The 17,142-nt window shown below is 36.8% G+C and overlaps 1 protein-coding gene across 4 annotated transcripts; it reads left to right on the forward strand.

The window, feature by feature from the left end:
- The first annotated feature begins 264 nt into the window (after positions 1 to 264).
- On the forward strand, positions 265 to 12,424 carry LRIF1 (ligand dependent nuclear receptor interacting factor 1). 4 transcript variants are annotated; one of them, XM_014458990.2, is made up of 4 exons: positions 265 to 385; positions 7,483 to 8,995; positions 10,164 to 10,421; positions 11,236 to 12,424. In XM_014458990.2, the coding sequence occupies exons 2-4, from the start codon at positions 7,496 to 7,498 to the stop codon at positions 11,644 to 11,646; spliced, it is 2,169 nt and encodes a 722-aa protein (XP_014314476.1). In that variant the 5' UTR covers positions 265 to 385; positions 7,483 to 7,495; the 3' UTR covers positions 11,647 to 12,424. The 4 variants fall into 4 exon arrangements, with proteins under 4 accessions (XP_014314476.1, XP_006092617.1, XP_006092618.1 ...); XM_006092555.3 differs by lacking the exon at positions 265 to 385 and adding an exon at positions 397 to 748; XM_006092556.3 differs by lacking the exon at positions 265 to 385 and adding an exon at positions 397 to 748 and having other exon boundaries at positions 7,491 to 8,995.
- Positions 12,425 to 17,142: the final 4,718 nt, after the last annotated feature.

Genomic DNA, 17,142 nt, shown 5'->3' on the forward strand with positions numbered 1-17,142 from the left:
CAGCGCGGGCGGATTCCCAGAGCCCTCCGAGGTCTGGCCGGCGAGGAAAAGTTACACTAGCGGCGAACACCAAGGCAGAAAATTTACAATTGACCCCGGAAACATTTTATTTGCGTAGGTAACTGGAGAAATTTCTTTGGTGACTCGTTTCTTGATCCGGAAGAAGAGATACCAAACGTCACTTGCGATTGGATCGCGTTATAAAGGCGGGGCTTCAGCCAGCCAATCGCTTTGGCGACCGGATATGACGATCCGGGAGACGCTGGCCGATCTGTACCTCGGCTGGGGGCTTCGGTCTTCGCCACGTTGGACCCGGCACTGCTGGGGGCGGTGCTATTCAGGCCACACCTCCTGCGCCGACTCCGAGAGGCTCCGGAGCGAAGCGGTAAGCTTCGGGGGGCGGGGACTCGGGCTGGTTCTCTCTGAGCTTGGGACTCGGCCGTCGCTGTCCTCGGCGTCCATTCTTCCTGTTTCCGGTGGCCGCGCCGCCTCCCTCCGAGGCTCGGAGCTACGCCCTGTGGAGAACTCGCCGTTGTCGTCCTCTCAGCTTCGAACCCCTTCAGAGTTGCTCCGGGGCAACTGCCGCCCCGCATTTTGTCGCTCTGATTCTCGCCCCTGGGAGGACCCCGGCCCCACACTGCCCACTCTCTTGGATGCGCTGGTCCCTCCCTCCCTCTAAAATGTCCAATAACCTACAGGGAGTCTTCTTGAAAGCCGCCGAGGAAAAGTCAGGCAGCGCCTCGCCCTGGTAAGTACAGGTTGCCAGTCTCGCGGGACACGCCCGCCCCGCGCCCGTCTCTTAGCAGGATGTCGAGTCGGCCGTCGTTTCCTGTCACCGCGGCTCCGAGGGGCGCGCCCCGCAGGGGGAGCAGCTCCCGACGCGCCGGCTCCCTGGCGGTCAGAGCCCTTAGAGCGCGTCCTTCTCGGAACCTAAATCCTCCTCAGAGTCTCTCGCAGGCAGCTTCCGCCCCGGCCGGCTTCTCCGATTTCATAGGCGGAAAGAATAGAGCTCCACGGGAGAGGAAAACCAACATGGCTGACGCTCCTGTGTGACCAAACCCTTCTGGAAGGTTCTCGCGCACACGCAGGAGAAAAAAGAAAAAAAAAAAGCAGCGATCTGCGCGTATTAGCAAGTGCAACCCAGGTGGCGCTGGACCTTCAGTGAAAATAGCCATAATTTTAAGAGTGAGGAGAGGATATATTTGTGTCATTGATAAGAGTATATAAATTCAGAACCGAAAATTTTTTCTAGAATAAGGGAATCGGATATTTTAAATTTTCAAATAACAGCTTTATTTGGAGAGAAAAAAAAAAAAAGAAAGGAAAACCTGGAAATGCTCCTGTAAAATCAATCTTTTGGAACAGCGTATTTGAAGCAGGGGTAGTGCGAATGCCATCTCTAACTGGATATCTGTGTAAAAACTATATTTGATATAGGGAGATTCCAGTATTAAAGACATACTTGTTCGTAAATTTAGAAAATTGTTTATTCCTGACTCAGTAGGGTGTTTTTTGGTTGTTTTTTTTTTTTTGAAGCTTCTGTTAATCGACAAATGAAACGGAAACAAAACTGTTAGCTCCGGTAGAATATTTGAAGTTGTTCACGCCGTGGTTAGTGGACGTATAATGAATGAGTGGTGAGAAAAAGTTAATGGGTCTCTGCAGAAGGAAAATGTGAAGAAGGAAGCATGGAAGTTAAGATGTAAAATTCATGGAAGAGGATTTATGAAGAAAGTCAAACTGCCTAGGTGTAATGCTAGCTTCATGAGGCTAAGCACCTCATTTTTCATTATTTAAATATGAACACCTAGAGATAGGTTAAGGATTAAAAGTGAATATATGTAAAACCGGAAAAATAGAAAAGCATTGTTAAAATGTTATTAAGAATATAACTTTTGTACAAATTGTGGCCCATGAAGTAGGTTTCCTTTCATTATAAGTAGATTCAAAACCGAAATTGTAATAAAGACTTTTAAAAGACATGCGTAATATTCTAAAATGAGACCGCCACTAAACGGGGTGAGCTGAAATAATATAATTTTGAAGAACTGCCAAGAAATAGCTATTGCATTGTATTTCAAATCATCAAAAGAGTCGGCTTTTGTATATGTATGTTGCTTATTGGGTTATTTTTGGTGGAAGTTGGATAGAGTGGCAGAGGCAGTGCTCTGTATGGATATGCAGAAGTAGGATTATTTTTTAATAACTGTCTTCTACCTTGTTTTAGTATCTGAATATTGATGACATCTGACAACTCAGTTTGTTTCAGGATTGCATTTGTTTTTAATATCAGAAATAAGATAGAGTAAGAACTTTGCATTTTTTGTGTACTTTAACTTTTTAATCCTGTTTCTAACCTGTTGGCTATCTATTTTTGGCATTTTATAACACATTACCAATTGAATCACGTTTTTATTACATTCATAAATCATTTGGCGTTCATTAACTCATTGATTTATGCATACTTTCAGCATCTTCAAATGCATTTTTTTCCTCAAACCATTCACTTTGGTTATTGGTTGCATATTCGTTTCTATTCTGTTTTGTAATAATCTGCATTCCAAATAGAATTTTGTAAGACATTTGATTAATGTTAGTTCTTTATTGGGAACTTAGTGTTTTTGTTTTTCTGATAATATTTTTTATGGTACTAAATCATTTATTTTTTTGGTAAACTTTAAATTGCTATGATTTTTTTCTATAGTTATGTGAATTTTCTTGAGTTACTGCTTTCCTTTTATAATATTTTTACTAATGTGATACAAAAAGTTTATTGTTTAAAATATTTCTAATTCATCAGTGCTTAAAATGTAAAACTCACATTTAATTGTATACAATGGAAAAATCTGGAAGATATTTGTGATAGTAGGTATTAAGTTTATTTTGACTTAGGCTTTATTAACAAAGAGCAAATCAGGAGTCAGAAAAGTATAGTGGAAAGTAAGCTGTGGAGTTATGGAGACCTAGGTTTATATCCTAGTTCAATACTTACTCTCAGTATAGTTCAAACATCTGGTAGCACTCAATGAGTGCCTACTCTGATAGACTGTGCAAAATGGAGAGACCAACTAAAAAATAGGATATGGGCCATGATTGTGAAAAACTTTACAGTCTAGAAGGGAGATGATGTGTTACATTTTTTAAGTGTTGTGCACAGAATATTGTGAGGGCATAGAGAATAGGAATTGTTGGAAAGGTTTCTGGAGCAGTTGAGTTGGGGAATTTAAGTATCAGCTATTAAATTAAAGATGAATGCAGGTGCCCTGGCGAGTGTGCTCAGTGGTTATAGCGTTGGCTGCACATTGAAAGGCTGTGAGTCTGGGATTCCATTCCTCATCAAGTGCATGTACCTGGGTTGCAGGTTCGATTGGGGTGTGTGTGGGAGGCAACCAATGGATGTGTCTCTCTCACATTGATGTTTTTATCTGTCTCTCTTCCCTTCTCCCTCCCTCCCTCTTTTCCTCCCTCTCTCTCTAAAATAAAATCAATGAGGAAAAAAATATCCTTGGGTGAGGTTCAACAAATTAAAAGAATGTAGGCTATGTCTAGGCAGAGAGAATTGGTAAAATAAAGTACTAATATGTCTTATTACTAACAATTGGCATTTATTGTTTGATTCTGTTTGCCCTGCTGAAGAGAATAGACTATCTCTTGGAGGATTTAAGAAAAGGACTGTCATGGTCACCTGTACATTTTAGATAAACAATGTTAGTATGGATTTGGGGGCGATGGATCAGGCATCTAGAGACTCTATATTAGTTGTCCTTTCAGAGATGCTTGGGCTTGAATTGCCTGATGTAAAGTAAGGGTTGGATTCAAAGAATATAGAAGGGAAAATAGACCTTGTCAGTGAATTGACATGAAGAAAAGACCATCAATTATGATGCCAGTTTTCTGGGTAGATATTGGTAAATTGAGATGAACACACCAGGAAAGCCATCTGAGAGATATTTGAATCTGAAACTCAGGCTCAGAGCTGAAAATAAAGATGTGAATCATCAGCTTAGAGGTATTATAATAAAAGCCTATGATAATGCATCCTATAATAATAGGAATTAGGATGTCATGTGATTGTCAATTGGCTTCTATCCGCCCTTAACCCTTTGTTCTTAAATGGGAAGTTAAAACGAGTGTCCTTAGCAGGTGGCTTTCTTTGGTTAGATAATGCTCCATTGTGAGTTCAGTGTGTATTTTGTTTTAAACAGTGTAGGTATTATTATGTTTTCTTTTGTGATTGTGTGTGTGTGTGAGAGAGAGAGAGAGACAGGTAGACAGACAGACATACCATTGCAGGATATCTGGAGCAGTTAATTTTTCATTAATTTCTCAATTTAAAACAGTTTAATACAATTGAATTTTTGAACCCTGTTATGTTGGGATTATGCTAAAGTAAACAAAAAATGGATGGAGTTGCCCAAGAGAGCATGTATTTCTGAATAAATTATTTAATATTATTAAATCTCTATTTTTTCAACTATAAAATAGGAACAGCAATACCCACCTTGCTGGGCTATTTATAATAGATTCTAATATATATATATGTATATATACATATATATTATTACATTATGTTTTTATGTATATTAAAGTTAAATAATAGATAGTAAGATGGCAAAAAGGTCTCCTAATAGTTGAAAAAATATATTTTGCAGAATGTTCATTAGCCTGCAAAATTGTTATCATTCCATTTCTAATATGTAAATGCTTCACATCAGTATTAGAATTATAAAAATGTCAGTTACATAATATTGTAAATATGTTTAGTATACCTTTTATTAAAGTTCTCATAACTTTTTATTAAATTTCTCACATTTTCAAAACTATCTGATTCATTTGCTTATTCTTGGGCACCAATTATATATTTTAATGGAGGATGATAACTAGCATATATTGGGTGCTTATCATAATCCCAGCCAGTTCCTTCATTTACTTTTCATAGCAAACCCATTTTTCCCATTTTACAGATGATGAGACAGAGATTCAAAGAGGTTAAGTAAATTTACCAATCAACTAGTAATTGGAAGAGCCAAGATTAGAAGCCCATAATCTTTCCAAGATTATTCCTGTTTTCTCTTTTGAAGCCTTAAACTGTATTATTTTCCCAGCTCAAACCCAGCTGGTTTAAGATAATTAGCCTGTTGATTTTTCTTTTTAAGTGACCAAACTAGAGCATGGGATGCAGAATCAGATTCTAGTTTTAGTTCTGACTTTAGCTATCAGAATATGTTCTTTAAGAAAACAGAAAGTTTTTTTAAAAATATTTTTTTATTGATTTCAGAGAGGAAGGGAGAGGGAGAGAGAGATAGAAACATCGATGATGGGAAAGAATCATTGATTGGCTACCTCCTGCACACTCTATTCTACTGTTGCAGCAGGAATGCAGCCATATACATACAGGACATGGAAAAAAATGAGTGCATCTGCGTACTAATAAAACTTTACAGACACTGAAATTTGAATCTCATAAAATGTTCATATCACAACAATATTGTGAGTTTTTAAAAGAAATCATTTATATATGCCGAACCGGTTTGGCTCAGTGGCTAGAGCGTCGGCCTGCAGACTCAAGGGTCCCGGGTTCGATTCCGGTCAAGGGCATGTACCTTGGTTGCGGGTGCATCCCCACTGGGGGGCGTGCAGGAGGCAGCTGATCGATGTTTCTAGCTCTCTATCCCTCTCCCTTCTTCTCTGTAAAAAATCAATAAAATATATTTTAAAAAAAAAGAAATCATTTATAATTTAAAAACCATTCTTAGCTTGTGGACTATATAAAATCAGGGAGATCCAGAGGCTACTTTATTGACTCTTTCCCTATAACTGAGGCTGGTGCCTGAACCATAGCAGACATTAAGTTCTGATCCTGTTTATATGTACTTTTGGGGGTGGGAAGGTGATGAGGTTGGTTTTCCTCTTCAAGCCCTGAATGCAAGAATTTATACTTTATGTTTGTGCTTCTCTTTAGAGATTAACTTTTCACTTACTAAAAGTAAATATAACCTATTGAAGCAATATCAAGTAACCAGAAATCTGTTTTAAATATTTGTAAGCTGCCATTAATGTTATTTTGGGTTAGAGAAAGGTAAAACTGAGTTCCAGTGCTTTCTAGGTTGCATAGAATTTTTGGCTTTGCTTTTTATCAATACCTGAGGTTTAAAGACACATACTAGTATATGCAGTAATACACAGCTTTACACTTTTGAGAACTCCTTTGCCCTTACATTTTTTTCTTTATTTGATCCTAGTCATATTAGGGCACACTGGTTTTATAGGACATGGACTCTGTACTCATGTTGCTAGAATTGAGCACGAGATTAATTAAAACTTGATGACAACTTGTGATATGTACCATGAAGGAAATCAGCAGGTGTGGTATTTTAGACTATAAAGGAGGGGAAGGGTAATTAAGGTGGTCAGATACTTGGGAAGTATCATTTATGCTGAGACTTGAGTTAATGTGGGTGGGAGAGGAGTACCTAGGTAGAGAAACAGTATGTGTAATGGCCTTGAGTTCCATGAGGTCTTGGTATTTTCAGGAACTGAAAGGTAGTTTTAGGTATAAATAGGTTGAGGTGCCTGCATTCAAGAAATTTACAAATAATTGATTATACAGTGATTGATACGGGATTTTAAAAAAATCTTACAATCTGTACTTAAAAATAGCTCATAAATATCTGATCAAAATTGGTTAGATGAAAAAATATTACTAAAATAAGTAAAAAATTTGTAAAAAGTTACTTTCAAATGTGTTCCATGTTCATTGAAAACCATTCAGCTAAAATGACATTGCAGTTATATATGAATTGGTAGGCAGTCGGAACTAATATGAGTAATTGCCATACCAAGGACTGTTTAGCACCAAACTTCAGATGTGCTGAGACAATAAATCAAGAAGAAAATGGTTCCCACAAGAGTAACTCAGCTTAGTCTCTGAAAATGTGGCACACCAAGGTATTACCATAAGAGATGCCTTAGCATAAGAAAAATAGCTAACAGTAGAACTTGGAAATCATTGTCAGTGGGAAGAACACAACAGATTGGGTTGGGAAGAGTGAGGGAAATAGAATAAGCATAAATGGAAGTGAAATGAGAATTCTAGTCAATAAAAGTAAAGGAGGCGGTCAAGAGGAAAGAATTCAAGGAAAAGGAGGAGGGAGGATGCTAATAGTTTAAGAGGCGCATATTCTAGTAGACATAATTTTATATAGGGTAAAACAGTAGGAAACACAGTTTTAGGGTAAATGTTCCTATCTTATATGTATTGTCTAATCATGTGAAATCTAAAGGTTATCATTTCTTTGACTATTTTTTTCTTCAAAACTTTTACTTTGTAATATTTCACTTTGAAAAATCAAAGTGACAAATGATATGCTTTTATTATATTTTATATATAAATATTTTTAAATATTTGAAAATAATTTGGTTTTAAATAAAATGTATGTGTCATTGTAGTATGTTGTATTTATTTACTCATGTTCTTTTAAGTGTTTCAGGCTGCATGTACCAAGTAGTTCAGACGATTGGCTCGGATGGAAAAAATCTTCTGCAATTACTTCCAATTCCTAATTTGTCTGGAAATCTTATACCACTAGTTCAATCTTCAGTTGTGTCTGATGCTTTGAAAGGGAATACAGGAAGCCCAGTTCAAGTTACTTTTCAGACTCAGATTTCCAGCTCTTCCACAAGTTCATCAACAACTCAATTGCCCATTTTTCAGCCAGCCAGTTCTTCAAACTATTTATTTACAAGAACAGTAGATACAGCAGAAAAAGTTAGAGTTACTACAGTGGGAACTGAAACTTTTACCTCATCAGTTTCTAAAGTTCAGAGTCATGGTGTAAAAATTGATGGACTCACCATGCAAACATTGGCTGTTTCTTCCTCCTCAACACAAAATGATTCATCTTATATTTTAGTAAATACTCAGAGCCTTCCAATGACTGTGAAACCTCCAGTTTTGCCTTCTGGGCATCATTTACAGATTCCAGCCCATGCTGAAGTGAAATCTGTACCAGCGACATCATTGCCTCCTTCAATTCAGCAAAAGATACTTGCAACTGCAACCACAAGCACCTCAGGAACAGTTGAGGCCTCCCAAATACCTTCTGTTATTTATGTATCTCCTGTAAAAACAGTGAAAAATGTAGCTACCAAGAACTTTCAACACATTTATCCAAAACCTGTTACAGAAATAGCAAAGCCAGTGATACTAAATGCCACACAAATTCCAATGAATGTTGCAAAAGAGACACAATTAAAAGGTGGTCAGCATTCTCAAGCTGCTCCAGTGAAATGGATTTTTCAAGAAAATCGACAACCTTGTACTCCATCTCTTGTTCCTGTTAAGTCTTCAAATAATGTGGCTTCACAGATTTTAAAAAGTTTTGTAGAAAAGAAAAGTGTGGGAGGTAATACTATAAAGATGCCACCATTGAGTACCAGCAGTCCTAGTGGGGCACAATCCAAAAGTATGCCTATTAAAGATAATGCGTTGGTTATGTGTAATGGGAAAATCTATCTGTTGGCTAAAAAGGGGACAGATGTTTTGTCATCACAAATTGATCAACAGAATTCTGTTTCTCCTGATATTCCACCAAGAAAAGATATATCACAGATAGTGAGCCCAAGTCCAGTAACAGAACTATCCAGAGAGGTTGTAAACTTTGTTTTGGCAAAAAATAAATCTTCCCAGATGGAGACAAAATCATTTTCAAACACCCAGCTTGCTTCCATGGCCAATCTAAGGGCAGAGAAGAATAAAAAAGTGGAGACACCATCTCTTTCTATCCTACACCCAAATAATCTGAACCCACCCATTAACTACTTAAAACAGAGTAAGACTTTATTCCTAAAGGCAGACTTTCCAAATGGATTTAGTACAGGACAAAATGCCCCCCCAAAAGAAAATATCATCCAGAGCATAGAGAAAATAAGTTCCTCTATTGATGCAACAAGTATTACTTCACAACAGTGTGTTTTCAGAGACCAAGAACCAAAGGTAATTTTCCCATGTCAGGGTGTTCTTTTTATCTGTATAGAAAAGTGTTCTTTTTTAATTCTCAAAGTTATCTAGCATACCTTTCTCCCCTCTTCTCCCATCCTCCATCACACACATCATACACATGTGAATGCTAAGTCAAAGCTTTTATCTGAAGGAAATGTTTGAGGAGGAATATAATTGAGAGAGACCAAGCTGTATCTTTGTCTTGGCATTTGGCATGCCAAATCTTTAAAACAAAGTCAAACAAGATCACAGAGCAACAGGGTTTAGAAGAGTTGGAAAAGGATAATGTGAATTAAAAGCTTAGTAAAATTATGTGTGCATGCATGCATACATTTGTACACATGCATACATGTACATGTATACATATATATTTAATAGCCTACTTCTTAGTAATGAAGAGATCAATATTATGCATATAGAAGAGCTAGGGGGTTTGTTTTGTGGTGGTATATGTCAATTTTTTTAAAGGTAGATGGTGGAAGGGGTAGGACAGGGCCATACAGTACCTTTTAAGTCATTTGTGGAAATAGGATTTATCAACATCTTTGATTGAATTATTTTTTTAGTAGATAAATTTACCCCCTTTTTTTAGCCCTACTTTCTGACTCTGCATCCAATTATCCAACATATCCACATAGGAATCTTTCTGTTCTACTTAAGATATGTGTTTCTGTGCTCACTAAATATTTGTACCCACCTTTTTCTTACTTAGAGGTCTACTTAATGTCAGTGTTTCTTTTCTTTCAATACAGAATTTATTGAACTCCAGAGATATAAGGAAGTAAATTCTGATTTGACTATAAGATTGGTTAAAGGCATAAGACTTTTTCAGACGACTACAATTTCTAATTAATGTCACTTAGATTATTTTTAACTTGTCATTAGTGTGTGTTCTCATTTCAGTTGTTTGAGAATTGAGTAACTGTAACCTTTCTAGTGCAAGAAAGTGAAATAAATAAGAAATTGCATGGAAAAATTTCTTATTTATTTGACTCAGTTCAGTTTTTCGAGTATGGTGGTAAGGCAAGGGTAATGCAAACCAACCATTTAGGACTTTAAAGCATGCTTGAAGTAAGATGAGGAAATCATTTAGTTACCAGTCTGATAAAATAGCTTAAGTAATGGGTAGTATTGTTTGTGTGTTTTCTTTTCCTAATTTCAGATCCAGAATGAGATGGCATCAACATTACAAAAAGGTGCTCAAGAAAGAAATGACAAAAATTCTCAAGGAAGAAGCAATAAGGCATATCTGAAGACTGATGCTGAATTTAAAAAGCTATTTGGTCTTACTAAAGATTTGAGAATAAGACTTACTCGGATTCCTGACCATTTGGGTGCTGGAGATTTTGATTCCTTTAAGAGTTTGGTGAAGAGTGACAATGAGACAAAGTTTACAGTGAAGGAGGAAGAGAGAAAACAGGTAATAGATTTTAAAGTATTCTTTGTAGGTACTCCAAAGAGGCATGAGTGTATTAATCTTTTTATGTCTTAATATAAATTAGTTACCAACTTTGCATATATATGTATTATACCAAAATGGTGTTAAAAAGAACTATATATGCATAGGTAAAAATGCATCCATGGTTAGTTAATGGTGTTGTTTCAAGTGTTTTTATTCACCTACTGTTTATTTTTTTCATCATAAAATTATAAGAAAATGGCCATAGCTTTTTAATTATACTACTTTGAAGACCCTATCTAAAATAAATAATCCAACTGTAGGGAAAAATATAAGCATGCAGATGTTTATTGCAACATTACTCTTACTACTAACATCTTAAGAAATCTACATGGTCAATAATGATGAAAAGAAGCCTCCCTGTAACTTTGCCTACTGTCATTCTACTTATAAGATCAGAGATCAGTCTATCTTTCCCAATGAAAATCTTTAGTATGTGCCTACCATGCAAATGGAAAAAAAAATGTAAATCAATTCTCAGGTTCTTCACAAATGGCTGTTAAATTTTGGTGGTAGATCAGTATAGATTCTTATACTTAACATAAGCAGGAAAATTGAATTCAGCAATTTATTCTCAATGAAAATCATTACGATATTGCTGGTTGGTACCATAAATATTAATCTCTTGCGGTAGTTGTTCTCAGTATATTTTGTTGAGTTGAATTTAATTGCTGTGTATTTGTATCTTTAAACTTGTTAAATTTCAGAGCACACACTCTATATATGGCACTAATAATTTGCTTTTCCATTGGAATTGTACTCAACATTGCAACAGGGTTTTGATAAGAAAAGAAAAGCAAAAACCGTTAAGAAGATGGATCACGCAAAGAAGAGAAAAACCGAGAGTGCTTATAACACAGCTTTAAATGGAGGAATTAGCTGTATTTTACCAACTTCAGATGTATCACACCATAACATTGTTACAAGCTGCAATAAAACCAGAGAAGAAAGAACTGAAGTAGAACACTATACTCGTGAAAATCAGGAGAAAGTCACTTTGAGTTCAGATGCAGATTTTGGACAAAGTCATTCCTTAACCAGAAATTATACTGAAGATATTTTTCCCATGACACCACCAGAATTAGAAGAAACCATTCGAGATGAAAAAATAAGAAGACTTAAACAAATGCTGAGAGAGAAAGAAGCAGCCCTTGAAGAAATGCGTAAGAAGATGCACCAAAAATAATAAAATGTTGTCATACTTAAAGACTTCAGTGAATAAGCTCTGTTTTTACCAGATGTTTTTGCATTAAGTTAACCATAGATGCATTCTGAAAGTGTCATTGAATATGAAGTTTGGTTTTTCATCAGTTGATTATAAAATTTTGTTTAAGGAATGCAGAAAAGGTTGATTCACATATAACTTCAATAATGTACATGGGCTACCTAAATCTATTTTTATCATTTTTTTTGGAAGGAAAATTTGTGTAATGTTTTTGTTTTGTTATTTTTAACTAGAATCCCCCAAGTTTGAATATTTGTGCAGGATTTTTATTATTGTTTGTATCTTTAGCTAAATTGCTCAGGAATACTATTGAAATTATACAATCCAAGAGAGGAAATCAGTCCAAACTTACTTAGTTTTGCCACTGGGCTTGTATATATACTCACTTAGTCTCTTTGCCCATGAAATGATGATACCTTCTGCTCACCACTGTAAATTTGTTTAATATCATGAAAAAAATATAGTAGCATTATTTAAAAATTCAAACATTTTTTTCAAGACTGAGGGATACCTGTTTTGTATCTTTTACAAAATAGTTTCATATAATCCAACATGAGTTTTAGAATTCAGGCTATATAATGTATTGTTTGCTTAACATGATATGTTACTATTTCTAGGCAAATGCTGCTTTTTCGAAATATGTAACTTGGACTGTGTGAAAAGTAAATGCGAACAATGGCCACATTGAATACTTTTTAAAAATGTAAAATGTGGTTTTTCTTAAAAGAGTCAAACAGTTTTCTATCTGGTTATCTTTGTTTTGGAGAGTTTGGAAAGGTGGGAGGGATAGGGGAGAAGGAAGAAAAGGTTATTTAAAAAAATGATTAACAAATCCCTAGAAGTAAGGTCAAATAAAAACCTGTACATTGACAAAATAGAAAACAGAAAATACTGGTATATTAGGAACTATTCAAGATATAATTATAATTCATTCTTGTCAAGGACACCAGTGACTTCCATGTAGCTAGATCCAGTGATCAGTTGTTAGTCTTTTTAATTCATCATCTTGATTTATCCATCAGCGAGAACATAGTTTCATGAGTCATTACTTCCTTTGAAAAAAATACTTCAGTGTTTTTTGTTTTTTTTAAAAAATATATTTCTTTGATTTTTTACAGAGAGGAAGGGAGAGGGAGAGAGAGTTAGAAACATCGATGAGAGAGAAACCGATTCAGCTGCTTCCTGCACACTCCCTACTGGGGAGGTGCCTGCAACCAAGGTACATGCCCTTGACTGGAATCGAACCTGGGACCCTTCAGTCCACAGGCCGACGCTCTATCCACTGAGCAAAATCGGTTAGGGCTTAAGTGTTGTTTTTTATTAAAGAAGCAATACATGTATGTTATAGAAAATACAATAAGCTAAAGTATTAAAAGTTGAAACTTCATATTCCCACTAAACTAAAAATAGATATTAAAGGCTATCAGTAAATAGATATTAATTAAAGTCATAGATCTGGATAAACATCCCTTAGGAGGATAGGATAAATACAATAAATCTGTGGGCTCATCTAATGTCTGAGTACATTTAAAAATTGAAAAAAAACCAATGAAATGAATTTTGAGGATTAGAAGAAGAGAATATTAAATGAATTATATCTTGAATCGTTCCTGACTAATATATCAGTATTCGTTAAATAAATTCAACTAAAATTATTGTAAGGACATTGCATCCACTTTCCAGTTCATTTCTTCTTTTATTTAACACATTTGTTTTAGCCTACTTTCTTTTGGGTTTTCTGCTTCTTTATTATTAAGGTTTTGCTGCTCATGAAATCCTCAAGCACCCATAATTCTTTCCATTGTACTTTATGATACAATATGTGGCTTGAATACTTCACAACAAAATTCCCTAAATATGCTGATGGTCTCAAACTCCTGCTCCTCATTCTGAAATTCACTTAAATTGAGGTTTTATCTTTACCACTCTACTAAAGCTTTCCCCCCGCCTCAAAGTTTCTAACAATTGCTATTGTATGGTCAGTTGACACTTTCTCAGACTGTCTTTGAAATTTGTTCTTTGCTCTGTTTCCGTGTCACCAATCTTGTTTTCCTTCTACCATATTGGTCCTTCTCAATCTCTGGTTCCTTCCCTTCTCCATGATCTTGGTAATGTTGGAATTTATTTTACATCCGCACTCACTCATGGGATGATCTCATCTGGTTCTCATGGATCAAAATGCCATCTATATCTGGGAACTTCCAACATTGTATCTCCAACAGCCTTCTTGACATTTCCACTTAAAAGTCTAATGGGTATCTCAAAGTTAACACAGACCAAGTCCAGCTTCCGATTATCATCCACACCCAAAATTTGCCTCAACCAAGATAGCCAAGTGATTTTGTTAAAAGTATACGGAAGGGAAAAGGACCGAAAACCCAACAGAAAAATGAGAAAAATGCATGAACAGATAATTCACCATAAAAGGTATAGAAATGGTCTTCAAACATGAAAATGTCTAAAAATGAATTCAAAATTGGATAGATGCAAGTTAAAAATTGGATAAATGGTATTCATTCAGATACCATTTCTCGGTCAGCTGGAAAAGATTTAAAAATATGACAACACATTCTGTTTGCAAGGCTGTGAGGACATTGCTATGGGAATACAATTTGGTACAATTCTTTTGGAAGGAAATTTGGCAATGTCTAACAAAGCAACGTACTTACCTTTCAACCAATAAGACTAGCAATTGTATTTTTAAGACATGCCTCCAACAATATGAAAATCTATAATTATAAAAGCGTAATATGCTTATTAGACCAGATGTCCTTCCGGAAGAAGCCGGGGTTGCAAGGGAAGCCCGGGTCCCGGGTGCCAGAGGAAAGCCAGTGCTGGCAGCCAGGGTTAGAAAGGCCTACTCTTGCATGAATTTCGTGCATCAGGCCTCTAGTATATATATATGTTTATTAATTACAATTTTGTTTTTAATTGCGAAGTGTTGAAAACAACTTTAATGCCCATTGATAGGAGAGTGGTTGAAAAATCCATGGTATGTCACACAGTAGAATACTAAGCTGTAAGAATGAGGAAGAGCTCTATGAACTAATATGTAATAATACTCCAAGATATACTGTAAAATGAAAACAAAGTACAAAGAGTCTACAGCATGCTGCCCTTCATATAAGAAAAAAGATATAAAAAAGTACATCTGTTCATTTATGTGAAAGAAATACAGAAAGGATAAACCAAAAACTAATGAGACACTGACTAAGGAAAAGAGAAGAGGGGGTGGGGAATAGGTTAGCAGGGATTATGTACAGTAACATTTCTCTAAACTTTTTCTATAGCTCTGACTCATAAAAATCACAGTAATGTCTTGCATACCCTTCCCATATCCCCAAGCAAATTATTAAAACCAACTAGGAAATGGAGGGAACCCAAACTGGAATGCAGATACTAACAAATGTACTTGGAGATGTGGCCTCTAATGCAGTAGAGGTTAAATGAGATCAGAAGGATGGGGCCCTGATGAAATAGGGTTAGTGTCCTTATGAGATATTAGAGTGCCTCTACTATCAACCACCATCATCATGAATGCACTGAGGAACTAGCATGTTCTCACTGAAGAAAGGCCATATGAGGAGAGAACATAGAAAGGAGCTCCCATATGGCTGTCATCTGACTTCTCATCAGAAACTCTACAGGTCAGTGGGAATGGTATGAAGTATTCAAGGTAATGAAAAGCAAGGATCTGAAACTAAGACTATTCAGAAAGGCTATCATTCTTCCCAGACAAAAACAATGCCAAAGGAGTTTATTACCACCAAATGAGCATTGCAAGAAATGTTAAAAGGACTGCTGTAATATACATATACATACATATATATACATATATATATATGTATATATATGTATATGTATGTGTATATATATGTATATGTATACTAGAATCCTGGTGCATGACATTCATGCACTGGGGGGCGGGGGTGTCCCTCAGCTTGGTCTGTACCCTCTCGCAGTCTGGAATCCCCCAAGGGGTCCTTAATGCTGCCTCGGAGGCAGGAGAGGCTCCCACCACCACCACTGTGCTCGCCAGCCATGAGCCCAGCCTCTGGCTGAGTGGTGCTCCCCCTGTGGGAGCGCACTGACCACCAGGGGGTAGCTCCTGCACTGAGCGTCTGCCCCCTGGTGGTCAGTGAGCGTCATCGCTACTGGTCGTTAGGCCATTGGGTCGATTTGCATATTAACCTTTTATAAATACAATAAAAGCCTAATATGCTAAATGTCCAGTCCAGTCATCCATTCAAAGTGTAATATGCTAATGATATGCTAAGGCCGCTCAACTGCTCACTATGATGTGCACTGACCACCAGGGGACATACAGTCGACCAGTTGCTGTGATGTGCACTGACCACCAAGAGGCAGGTGCTCCAATTGGTAGGTTAGCTTGCTGCTGGGGTCCAGCCGATCAAGACTGAGCGAGATGGGCCAGACACACCCTGGAGCCCTCTCACAGTCCCTCCCTGGCTGGCCAACCTCCTGTGTCCCTCCCCGGCCCTGATCATGCACTGGTGGGGTCCCTCGGCCTGGACTATGCCCTCTCGCAATCTGGACTGAGGGACGCCCCCCACCCCCCCTGCTCCCTGAGTGCATGAATTTCGTGCACCGGGCCGAGAGAGAGAGAGAGAGAGAGAGAGAGAGAGAGAGAGAGAGAGAGAAAGAGAGAGAGAGAGACATAGGCTTAAAGAATAAAAATGGCAATAAATAAGTACCTATCAATTACTTAAATGTAAATGCTCCAATCAAAAGACATAGGGTAGCTGAATGGATAAGAAAACATTACCCATATATAGACTGTCTACGGAAGACCCACCTCAGAGATAAGAGTGAATGGATGGCAAATTTTTTTCCATGGAAATAAAAAGCTGGGGTAGCAATACTTGTATCTGAAAAATAGACTTCAAAATGAAGGCTATAACAAGAGACAATAAAGATAACTACATAATACTAAAGGGATTGATGCAACAGGATATAACCCTGGTAAACATATATGCCCCCAATATAGGAGCACCTAAATATATAAAAAAACTTCTAAAGGACTTTAAGGGGGAGATTGACAACAATATAGTCATATGAAGGAGCTTTACTTCCAAATATCTCATTCTAGTTTCAGGATCAGGAAAAAAGAATAAGGAGGCGAAATATTAGGAAAGCAGAACCTCTCTTATGTGTTATTGGATTACTGGGCAAACTGCAGTAAAAGCTGATAAATTTTGGTTAGGAACAATGTTTCTGTTGGTGAAGAAAGGGAACTGATACTGGGTATCAGCTAATAATGTCTGTCACAAAAACCATATCTACCATGTTTTGAAAGATTTAGGCTATAAGAACAAAGAATGAATAACTATGAACTATTCAGACAAAAAAAATTAATGTTACCTAAAAGGGAGTAAGAATCATTCTTGAGTTTCTACTTTTGTTTCAGTAACACTAGGGGGGAAAAACAACTTTTAC

The sequence above is a fragment of the Myotis lucifugus genome, unplaced genomic scaffold, assembly GCF_000147115.1.
Source record: "Myotis lucifugus unplaced genomic scaffold, Myoluc2.0 scaffold_101, whole genome shotgun sequence".
Taxonomy (NCBI): Eukaryota; Metazoa; Chordata; class Mammalia; order Chiroptera; family Vespertilionidae; genus Myotis; species Myotis lucifugus.